The sequence below is a fragment of the Eptatretus burgeri genome, chromosome 11, assembly GCF_056783735.1.
Source record: "Eptatretus burgeri isolate ZD-2024b chromosome 11, Ebu_testis_v1, whole genome shotgun sequence".
In the NCBI taxonomy this organism is placed as follows: Eukaryota; Metazoa; Chordata; class Myxini; order Myxiniformes; family Myxinidae; genus Eptatretus; species Eptatretus burgeri.
This window is the reverse complement of record NC_140971.1, coordinates 87,909,500-87,921,999: the sequence shown is the minus strand read 5'-3', so window position 1 is coordinate 87,921,999 and position 12,500 is coordinate 87,909,500. Positions and strand designations below refer to the sequence as shown.

Sequence of the window (12,500 nt, the reverse complement as noted above, 5' to 3'; positions counted from 1 at the left end):
TACACCACTGATAACTAGAGTTGGGAATGTACACCACTGATAACTAGAGTTGGGAATGTACACCACTGATAACTAGAGTTGGGAATGTACACCACTGATAACTAGAGTTGGGAATGTACACCACTGATAACTAGAGTTGGGAATGTACACCACTGATAACTAGAGTTGGGAATGTACACCACTGATAACTAGAGTTGGGAATGTACACCACTGATAACTAGAGTTGGGAATGTACACCACTGATAACTAGAGTTGGGAATGTACACCACTGATAACTGGAGTTGGGAATGTACACCACTGATAACTGGAGTTGGGAATGTACACCACTGATAACTAGAGTTGGGAATGTACACCACTGATAACTAGAGTTGGGAATGTACACCACTGATAACTGGAGTTGGGAATGTACACCACTGATAACTGGAGTTGGGAATGTACACCACTGATAACTAGATTTGGGAATGTACACCACTGATAACTGGAGTTGGGAATGTACACCACTGATAACTGGAGTTGGGAATGTACACCACTGATAACTGGAGTTGGGAATGTACACCACTGATAACTGGAGTTGGGAATGTACACCACTGATAACTGGAGTTGGGAATGTACACCACTGATAACTAGAGTTGGGAATGTACACCACTGATAACTAGAGTTGGGAATGTACACCACTGATAACTAGAGTTGGGAATGTACACCACTGATAACTAGAGTTGGGAATGTACACCACTGATAACTGGAGTTGGGAATGTACACCACTGATAACTGGAGTTGGGAATGTACACCACTGATAACTAGAGTTGGGAATGTACACCACTGATAACTAGAGTTGGGAATGTACACCACTGATAACTAGAGTTGGGAATGTACACCACTGATAACTAGAGTTGGGAATGTACACCACTGATAACTGGAGTTGGGAATGTACACCACTGATAACTGGAGTTGGGAATGTACACCACTGATAACTGGAGTTGGGAATGTACACCACTGATAACTGGAGTTGGGAATGTACACCACTGATAACTGGAGTTGGGAATGTACACCACTGATAACTGGAGTTGGGAATGTACACCACTGATAACTGGAGTTGGGAATGGACACCACTGATAACTGGAGTTGGGAATGGACACCACTGATAACTGGAGTTGGGAATGGACACCACTGATAACTGGAGTTGGGAATGGACACCACTGATAACTGGAGTTGGGAATGTACACCACTGATAACTGGAGTTGGGAATGTACACCACTGATAACTGGAGTTGGGAATGTACACCACTGATAACTGGAGTTGGGAATGTACACCACTGATAACTTGAGTTGGGAATGTACACCACTGATAACTTGAGTTGGGAATGTACACCACTGATAACTTGAGTTGGGAATGTACACCACTGATAACTTGAGTTGGGAATGTACACCACTGATATCTCGATTTGTGAATGAACACCACTGATATCTCGATTTGTGAATGAACACCACTCGTAACTAGATTTGTGAATGTCCACCACTGATAACTAGATTTGTGAATGTACACCACTCATAACTAGATTCGTGAACGTACGCCACTGATAACTAGGTTTGTGAATTTATGCCACTGATAACTAGATTTGGGAATGTACACGACTCATCACGAGATTTGTGAATGTACACCACTTATAACTAGAGTTGGGAATGTACACCACTGACAACTAGATTTGGGAATGCACACCACTGACAACTAGATTTTGGCATGTATATTTCCAGTTATTGTTGAGGTGTGCTCTTTTGTTTTCTTTCGTTATTGTTTTGGCATGTTCTTGCGCTCTTTCTCTCACACTCACACCTCACTCTTCCATGAGCCAAGCTTGCAACAAAAATCCATCTCTCCAAAATGAAATTGGGGATACATGCACCCACATCCCTGATGTAAAATTTTGCTTTGCTTTTTCCATCTTGCTGTTCACTCTCAAAAATAGAGGCTATAGAAATGACAAGTCTGAAGACGACAATGGTTCACGAGTGGTATTTGACGATGTAGATTGTTGCAGAAGTCAAGGATGAGACAATGTGATAATGTTTGACCAAGTTATAAAAATGATCAACATGATGTGGTACGAGTGACAGGTTATTAGCTGCAAAATGTCGAAAACCCGGTTTCGTTCAACTTCAAAAATTTGACCTTTGCATAACCTTAAAAGGTCACAAAACAAAGTTGTGGACATTAAAATAAGGAAACAGGATACGTGCTGTAGCTTATTGGAGTTAGTTCGTCAAAGAAGGTCGAAAACCCGGTTCGATTCCCACAACTTTGAAAATTTGACCTTTGTGAACTTTAAAGGTCAAAGGTCAAGGATTATGACCTTTGGTGCAAAACTTCCTCTGGGACATTCCAAGAACAATATAACGTCATATAGGCTATATGGCATTTCGCACTCCTCGGATTATCCATACTTTGATGAAATCAGCGTAAAACAAACTTGAAGGGGGCGCCACGGGCAAGGTGTTCGAGATAGAGCAAAATCGTTTCAAGACTTTAGGTGGGGAATGACCTCAAGATTATGCATAAAAAATATTGTCATCCGAGCTCTCAAAGTTTGGGCGGTCGTATGATTTTTATGTCAAAATTCGAAATTTTGTAAGTTTGTGACCTTGTGACCTTGACCTTCGGACAAAAATGAAAAATCGAGCTCCGTGGGGCTATGCAGGTGCCATTGGGCTAACCAAATACCGAAACCCCTGCCAAATTCGACAAAACCCCTCGGAGAAGATGCAAATTGAAATTGGCTACCCCCTAAAAACACAATTCGCAATTTTCTAAGTTCATGACCTTGTGACCTTGACCTTGGGACGAAAATGAAAAATCGAGCTCTGTGGGGCTATGCAGGTGCCATTGGGCTAACCAAATACCGAAACCCATGCCAGATTCGACAAACCCCCTGGGAGAAGATGCAAATTGAAATTGGCTACCCCCTAAAAACACATGTTTTTTTGGGCGTGGCTCCGCCCATAATGGGCGCACCATGCCCATTTTCAGGAAAACACAACTTTATCATGATATAAACCTCCCACCAAAATTTTATCAGGATCGGATCAAAACCCACGGAGCTATGCTCGGGACAGACAGACAGACAGACAGACAGACACACACACAACAATAACGAATATAGTGGTCACTTATTGTTTTCGTGAAAATATTTTTTTGTGAACCAATATACTAATCAAAAATATGTATACAAGTACTTTAAAAATATTTTCTTTTTTCAACTGCTTTTTTTTCAGATATTCATTTGTGTTAATAATCTAATCATCCTTGAATCTGCAATCATATTGCAATTTCTCACCATAATGTTCACCTTGGCAAGAAAAATTTGCCATTGCCATATGTATAACATAATGTCGTCATCACCTACTTTTACTTTTTCCAAACTGATGAGTCTTGAAGGTTTCTTGTCAAAATTGGTGTCCTTGGCTGGTGACTCATCTGATTCAATACAACTCAGGCTAAAAAACATGAGCTTTTAGTATGTTTGTGGTAGCATTCGGAGTTTGTGCTCAGCTTCATGATTGTCGCAAGTTTTCCTTTTGGGAAAGACATTCCATATTTTGTCCAAAATCTGAATGATATTAACTGAAAAGAACCCTTTTTGAGTTCAGCTTTGCACCGGGCAAAGTTTTTATTTTATTTTTTTCATTAGCGACTCTGAGGTTTTGCAAGCCCGGTCAAATCTTTATTATCACCACAAAGGGGTTGCGAGACTTGTAATGCCCCTGTCTGTCTGTCTCTCCACGTCTATATATTTTTGCTTTGAAAAGTTTTTTTTTTCTCTGCAACCGCTTGTCCAATCAATGCAAACTTTTAAAATAGGAGAGACTCCCCATGGAGAATATTGAAATGGAAGACCAAGAAGGAACTTGAAGAAGTGAAGAGCGAACATAGTCATCAGGAGGAACCTGGATAGGATTCTGGTTTCAGCATAGGTGGTGATGTCAGCTGAAGTCATAGGTCAAATGGTATTGCAGCCATATTGAATAAAAGGGAAAAATATTGCACATCTGCTCTGAAGCTGATCAACGACAAAATTGAAACTTGGCATATGTCGTCATCTCCCCATTGGGCATGTAGGGTGATTATGATGGCGTCATTGGTGAAGTGGTATTCCATCCATAATTGGTTGTTTCAAAATCCTTATCCAAAAAAATCTGAAACTTCATATATCTGATCTACGACCAGATGTGAGTGAAGAATTATTATTTATGATGTCTGCTCAACGACATTTGGTCTGGTGGCCATATTAGAGTGAACAAAAAAAATGTAAAAAAAATCTTCTTCGGAACTGCTCAACATATCAATGCGAAATTTCACACATATGATTGACTTGCCATGTGGAATATAGTTAATTTTTTTTTTCATATTCATCTTCATTGGCACAATTTAGCCTTAATGTGCACAAAAGTAGTCGTTAATCTTCTTATAATCAATCAACAAGTAAAAAAGACAATGTCATAGCCCCCGTTGTTTTCGTAATTTTGCTGTGTGGAGTTAAAGGGCTCTCCCGTCCAACTAAAATGGCTATCGGTATACCAGTCGGTCATCTTTGATCAGATCATAAAATAAAGTGAGGGTCACATGTATGCCATCATGTACTGTGCTTGTGTCAAGTTTGAACAAAATTGGACCATGCATGTCTGACAAATGGATCGGGACACATTTAAGTAACAAAATGGTCACGAGCGGCCTCGGCCATCTTGGATCTGATGTCGAAAAAAATGATGTGCATATGTAAGCCATTATTCTTAATCGGTGTGCCAAGTTTGAACAAGACTGGGAAATGCATTTCTGAGAAATGGTTGAAGATGTGGTCGACACCGGTTTTTTTTGTTTTTTGTTTTTTTTGTTACAACTAAAATGGCCACCAGTCGGCCATATTCTATCTGATTTTTAAACAAAATTATGTGCTTATGTATATCATCATGAGCTGTCTTTTTGCCAAGTACGAATAAAACCGGTTCATACATTTCCAAGATATGGTTTTGGACGCCCACATACATGCACGGATACGAAAATCGAGACCAAATCCATAACCCTCCGCTTCGGACAAAGTCCAACGGAGTCTAATAATGCTATGGATGATGATAAAGTATATGACATAATCGGGTTCATGGATGATATGGGTATGTGGGCCATAATAGCGTGTTCATTTAGTGATGGTATTTTTGTTCAGAATGAGCGCACGAGGTGAAACGACACTACATGGCCAAAAGTAGGTGGACACCTGCTCATCCAACATCTCATTCCAAAATCATGGGCATTAATTAATATGGAATTGGTCCCCCCCCTGCCCCCCCTTGCTGCTATAACAGCTTCCACTCTTCTGGGAAGGATTTCCACTACATATTGGAACATTGCTGTGGGGATTTGATTCCATTCAGCCACAATAGCATTTGTAAGGTTGGGCACTGATGTTTGGTGATTCGGTCTGACTCGCAGTCAGCGTTCCAATTCATTCTGAAGGTGTTCGATAGGGTTGAGGTCAGGGCTCTGTGCAGGCCAGTCAAGTTCTTCCACACCGATCTCGAAAAACCATTTCTGTACGGACCTGGCTTTGTGTGCACTGGTGCATTGTCATGCGGAAACAGGAAAGGGCCTTCCCCAAACTGTTTCTACAAAGTTGGAAGCGCAGAATCGTCTAGAATGTCGTATGCTGTAGCGTTAAGATTTCCTTTCACTGGAACCAAGGGGCCGAGCCAGAACCATGAAAAACAGCCCCAGGCCATTATTCCTCCTCCACCAAACTTTAGAGTTGGCACGATGCATTCGGGCAGGTAACGCTCTGGCATCTGCCAAACCAAGATTTGTCCATCGGACTGCCAGATGGTGAAGCGTGATTCATCCCTCCATAGAACGCGTTTCCACTGCTCCAGAGTCCAATCGCGGTGAGCTTTACACCACTCCAGCCAACGCTTGGCATTGCACCTGGTGATCTGAGGCTCGTGTGCGGCTGCTCAGCCATGGAAACCCTTTTCATGAAGGTCTCGATGAACAGTGCTTGTGCTGACGTTGCTTCCAGAGTCCGTTTGGAACTCGTTCGTAAGTTTTGCAACTGATGACAGATGACTTTTCCAAGTTACATGCTTCAGCACTCAGCGGTCTCGTTCTGTGAGCTTGTGTGGCCTACCACTTCACGGCTGAGCTGCTGTTGCTCCGAGACGTTTCCACTGCGCAATAACAGCACTTACACTTGACTGGGGCAGCTCTAGCAGGGCATAAATTTGACGAACTGACTTGTTGGAAAGGTGGCATCCGATGACAGTGCCACGTTGAAAGTCACTGAACTCTTCAGTACGGCCCGTTCTCTTGCCAATGTTTGTCTGGAGATTGCATAGCTGTGTGCTTCATTTTATACACATGTCAGCAATGGGTGTGGCTGAAATAGCCAAATCCATGAATTGGAAGGGGTGTCCGCATACTTTTGGCCATGTCATGTACGTGCTCGACCGAGTGCCATTCTTGTTTTATTTATGATCAACACAGCTAGACCGTTAAGTAATGCTAATTATAAGCAGCACTATCAAAGGGAAGTTGTGCATTATTTATAATTTTGTTGTGATTTAATGCTATTGCTATTGTATGATATTTGCTCTCTTGGGGTTTCATATTAATCTGATCCCAGATTACCTACAGGCTGACAACAGAAAGAATATGCTGTTCTTGTCAAGTCCTGTATGCTGCTTTCTTTTGTAGACAAGTGGTTTTCAATGCAATGATGATCCTAACATTGCAAGTTGGGAAACTTTTTTTTGCACATTGTGCATAATTTTTATAATGGTCACTTGTGTTTTGGCCAATCATCGACAAGCTCCCTCAAACATTACTTGGCAATTCAATTAAGGTGAATTAACTTGCTGTTTAATCGTATGGAACTTTTTTTCTTATGATTATCAAATAACTGACCAAATACAGCATTGGAGTATCAGGAGGAACCCAAATAGATAAAGATGGAGCCCCTAGGGCCTAGGGGAACCTGGATAGGATTTTGGTTTTGGCTGCTACTCCTGCACCCACAAAACCCATCGAGGAGCAGCATTGTTAGCGAATAAGGGTCGCTGAGGTCAGTTATCTGCCCCATGGCAGGTCCAAATACCATCCATGGAGGAGGCAAGTGCTGCCGTAGCTTTATGAGCAGTGAAATGCATTACGTGGTTTACCATTTACTTTTTTATTGGCGTGTTGATTTGGACCTGCCATCACCGGATTACAATGGAGAAGCTGAGCCAGTTGAGCAAACTCCAACATATATGTATAGTATAAGATTGGGGCAGTTGGGATTACACATTTTTAAGAAGAAGAAGGCGCTTCAAACCAAAAGTAAAAACTAGATCGACTCCGCTAATTTTAGAAAAAAAGCGAGAGCAGACCTGGTCTCAGGGCAGCATTTCGCCGGCTTCACAGCCGGCTTCCTTGGGCACAATAGTCTATTTGATTTCGCAATCTCAACCATCACCAGTTGGTACTCAATCTGATGCTTGGTTTTCAAATACTTTTGCATATCGGATATATTGTGATGGTTATATCTTTATATTTCTTTATATATGGATATATCGGATATATCTTTAGCATATCGGATCGGATAGGGGGGGAGGAGGAGAGGAGAGGAGAGGTAGGGGGACACAGACACAGACACAGACACAGACACAGACACAGACACAGACACAGACACAGACACAGACACAGTCTGGGAAGATGGGGGAAGAGACAGATGGGGGAAAGAGGAGTTAGCAGAGAGAAAATGTTATGCTTTGTGAACACACACACCCACTGACATTTATTCATATAGATATGCGTTTAAATTAATTTTCTGTCCTCAATATGTACTCAAATGACTGCATAATAACGACATCCATGTGAATTTGATTCATACATTTTCAAAGTTAAAGCATTACTGATGTAGAAAGTTTGCATACTGTTTAATTTCTCTGCTTTTGTTTCTCCTTGCAGGTGGCTGGCCGAAAAGGGTTCCCTCATGTCATCTATGCTCGCATCTGGCGCTGGCCAGATCTCCACAAGAATGAGTTGAAACATCTTAAGTTCTGCCAGTTTGCTTTTGACTTAAAAGCAGACAGTGTCTGTGTGAACCCTTATCATTATGAGAGGGTGGTATCTCCAGGAATTGGTAAGAAGAACCTTTTCTTTGGTTGTTTGTTTGTTGGGAAATGAGTTATTTATTTCGAATCATGTTTAAGAGATTGAAAAGTCATAAAAGGAGTCCATTGTAAAATAATTGACACCTCTTTTCTATCTTCAGACGTGAGACCTTCAACAAACCATTGTAGAATTAAAGCAAGGTTGTAGATCAACTCCTGTGGAAAGTCACGCTGAAAACAATATGCAAAATTTCAACTTCCACCTCAGTGTTCTTAGGTTATTACAGCTACTTTATCAAACCTGGAACCGTCACTAAACCATTAGAGGATTTGCTTCCTTTCTTACGATCCTATCATGCCTGATGGCACGTGGAGCCTCTGGAGGAAGTTACGCCACTTTTGTCTGTCTTGGGCCCACTGACTGATCTCCGTCCAGTTGTCTATCTTTCTCTCTGGTTTGTATATCCCTCAGCTCCTTTTCCACCGCATGCTGCCAGGTCTCTGTATGTTGTCGGCCTTCAGGCTTCCAGTGTATTGCTCTATTTGTCATGTTTTTGAAGCATTTGACCAAGATTTAATCAACCGCTCTAACTCGGCCTGAAACGGTATGCAAAATTTCACCTCCCTCTTTTTATTTATCGAGTTAGTTTAGAAACTATGTAATTAATCGTAAGACCTTTGGTATGCAATTGCAAAAATAAGAAAAGTTCAACTGGCTCTTCCTCGACTCGCATGAAATAGTACATCAATATTTTGGCATCGTATGTGCAGGCATTTTCAAGTTTATTGGAGACAAAAACAGATGACAATTTATCGAGTTATCTCATTCCATCAAGTCGTGGCCGACTTCTGGTGACATTCATGATCAGATTCCTCCAAACATCCCTCTCCTGTTCTGACTGCTTTCCCGGAGCTCTGGCAGAGACAGCTCAGTTGCAGCCTTTCCCCCATCCATCCTGCACATATACGGTTTGCCTCTTCCTTTTCTTCCCTCAATCAAACCAAGCATGGTGGACTTCTCCAGACTTTCGTTTTCTGTATGCATGATGTGTCCAACCAAAGTATGACAGTTTCTGTTTCAACATCATCGGGTCGAATTTATTCAAGCACTGATTTGTTTGTTCTTCTTCCAGACCTTGGAATTTTTAACATTTGTTTCCAACGCCACATTTCAAAACTGTCAATCTTCTTCCTTTCTTTCATTTTTCACTGTCCACGACTCACATCCATACATTGCAATCTTAATAACGGAGCATTCACCAGTCTCCTCTTGGTTTGTTTTGTGACATCTTTGTCTTTCCGGATCTTTGTCAATCCTCACGTTGCTGTTCTCCCCATGGCTAACCGTTTATTAATTTCTCCTCCACATTCTCCACTCATTTCAATCTTAGAACCCAGGAAGATGAAACTTCACACTACTTCCACATGATCGTTTCCCAATCTGAACACATCAATCTTTTCAGTTGACAAGGTTTTTGTCGTTCTTTAGATTTAAATAAAAACCAGCTTTTTCACTTTCCTCCTTCAAGGTCTGCAGAAGTTTCCTCAAGTTCTCTTTCCTTCCTGAGGTATCATCAGCCTACCTTAGATTGTTGATAGATCTTCCTCCAATCCTGACTCCACCCTCTCTTTCATCCAAGTTTGATTTCCTCATGATGTAATCACCATACAGATTGAATAAGTAAAGGGAGAGATTACACTCTGTTGAAATCCTTTTCCAATTCCAAACCATTCTGCTCTCTATACTCTGTTCTTACTGTAGTTTATTGGTTAGTGTACAAGCTTCTTATCAGACATATCAGTTGCATCCGACATCCCCATTTTTATCAGCGTAATCCACATCAATTCATGATTAACATCAATTTTTATGATGTTGTTATACAATTTTACCAAGATTGAATCAGCTCTGCTTTGACTCGGCCTGAAGCGGTCTGGAAAATTGCAATTTTGACAATTTTTGCAACAAAGATGACAACTTAGCATGCACAAAGCTTCTCGCTGCACTATAAATCAACCAAACGTACCATAATCCTGTCAGAGCATCGATGCTGCTGAAGAAGTTGTTGGGCTTGCACTCTGTGGTATGTAATTTGCTTTCCGGCAGTTATTCAAGGAAGAAATTCGTTAAACTTGCCAGCTCTTTATGAAAGACAGCTGTCGGATATTTAACGTCCACGAACAACCAATGCTGGCAGATGGGTCCTCCAGCTTTAAGTCCATCCGATGGACTGAACACACATTGATGCATTGCCCCGAATGTGAAACACCAGGGTCGATTTTTACTTTTATAGCTGGGTCCGCATTCAAACCCAGTCAAGACAACTCAGGCAAGTGCGCATACCTCTAAGGCCGAAGCTATCCTGCCAGCTCCCTCTGCATGATGGCTTCTGCAAACATATAGAGACAAAATCTTATTGAGTCAAAAAAAAAAAAGGATTCAAAAGCAGGAACAGTTAGAAAAACAAAATTGCATTAGAAAAATATTTTGCACATACATTGATGCAATGCGATGAATCAATCGATGCCTTCATGGGTTAAAGGAACGTGTGATGCCGAAGGACATCATGCATGGCAACACAATCATTTGGTATGGTACAGCGCTTGAATACGTGAAGGGTTTCATTCGATAGTATTCTGTATGATGTACTGATCCAGATCTTACCAAATGTTCAGTAAATTTTGATTCAGTTATTGCATATTATTCGCCAGAGGTTGGCTTTTTCGCAGCTCCAGACCCATGTTTCCAGATGTGTTCAATGGTGTTCACTGTTCATGTCAGGACTCTGTAGTTCACAGGTAATAAGCTGCAGCCCACTCAGTCTCTTCCAGGTAGAGGTGAATCTAGATGTCAGGCCTGTGGCACCATCTTTCTGCAGAGAATCTGTCCAAAACGGCAAAATTCCGAGCTGGGATACAATCGATGTCTTCCCAGGTTCAAACATTGTCTGTCGCCGAAGGACCTACTACCACATCTTAACATATATATATATATATATATATATATATATATATATATATATATATATATATATATATATATATATATATATATATATATATATATATATATATATATATATATATTTGTCAATTTTTTTGTTCTCATCACAGATTGTTAAAATCGCTTTTTTACAGTGAGGGTGTTTATTTTAATCTGGCACGACACGATTATGCAAGCATGCTGTAAACTAGTTAAGGTCTCCAGTAATTAAGATGTTTAACTTATGGTGATGAAATTTTTTTTCACCACCTTCATAAAGCTTTGAACATTTCCTCTTTGGTTTTAGACTTTCTTTAACGTGAATTATGACATCCACATTGTGCATGACATCAACCATTTTTTTTTTTACAAGAACTGCAAACCCAGCAAACTTGCATGATTGGTTTATTGTTTTGGTGATTTTACACATTCATTGTTTGAAGTGCAAAACTTTATCTTGTTTCAGATATCGCAGGACTAACCATACAAAGCACCGGTATGTGGTTTCATTTTCACTGTCCCCTGTTTTGTACAGGTTGGCCCATAAAATGATCGTGGTTTTCTTTCAATTTGGGGCTGGTAAAGAGTGATTGTTAGTGCCATGCATCACATTACAAGTCCGCAGAACTTGTGTTTAAACTATTCCATGCATTTTTGGATGTGGTGACTCCTACAGTTGCTCTATGAATGGAAAAAATATGCTTATTGAAGGGACATTTGATTTGGCCTGGTATCTTGCTTATGTTTGAAATCGACTTTTTATTGCCTTTATAGAATCCACCAGACTCCGTGGTGTAATAGGTCAGGTCAGGTAGGTATGGGAGCATGTGCCAGAGCAGCGCGTCGCTGCGTCCACTTTCCTCCGGTACTCCAGGGGCCTCCGTCTGACTAATGATGGTGTCATAGTCGGCATTTAATCAGATTAGAGCACAGACAATCCCCAAAGGTTGACATCCATGGTTGAGGAGGAAATTCCTCCTGAGGAAATCCCCCGCTGAGTGTGGTGAGAAAGGCGGCCCCATTGGTGTGATGTTGCTGGTCCCCAGAGTGTCCCGGCACTTCCCCCAAGCTCTGTGTTTGTGTTAGTCTCATCTAGCAGTCGTGTGTGTCAGCTCCACAACGAGCCTTGCATTCTGTAATAAAAATGAAGGGTTTAGATTTCGTCACGCAATGATTCATGCATGATGGTCAGCTCCCCATTCTGTGGAATCCTTAACTTTTTAAGATCGTGACATTTCTCCTTCATTTTCAGATGGGCACCAATGTGGATCAACATTGCCATCTCATAGTCGCGTCTCAAACCCGTGCAGTTATTACCTCTGCCACTGAAGGTGGATAAAGATTATCTTTTCACCCCTGCCTGGCTGTTTATTTGTGAACAAACTATCTCA

The 12,500-nt window shown here is 41.1% G+C and overlaps 1 protein-coding gene across 5 annotated transcripts in view; it reads left to right on the top strand.

Moving 5' to 3' along the window:
- SMAD4 (SMAD family member 4) overlaps positions 1–12,500 on the top strand; it is an 80,002-nt gene that overhangs the window by 10,915 nt on the left and 56,587 nt on the right. For all 5 annotated transcript variants that reach the window (XM_085847268.1, XM_085847271.1, XM_085847269.1 and 2 more), the window contains 2 exons: positions 7,984–8,158; positions 11,576–11,605. In XM_085847268.1, coding sequence (XP_085703394.1) covers positions 7,984–8,158; positions 11,576–11,605 — 205 coding nt within the window. The remainder of the gene's footprint in view (positions 1–7,983; positions 8,159–11,575; positions 11,606–12,500) is intronic.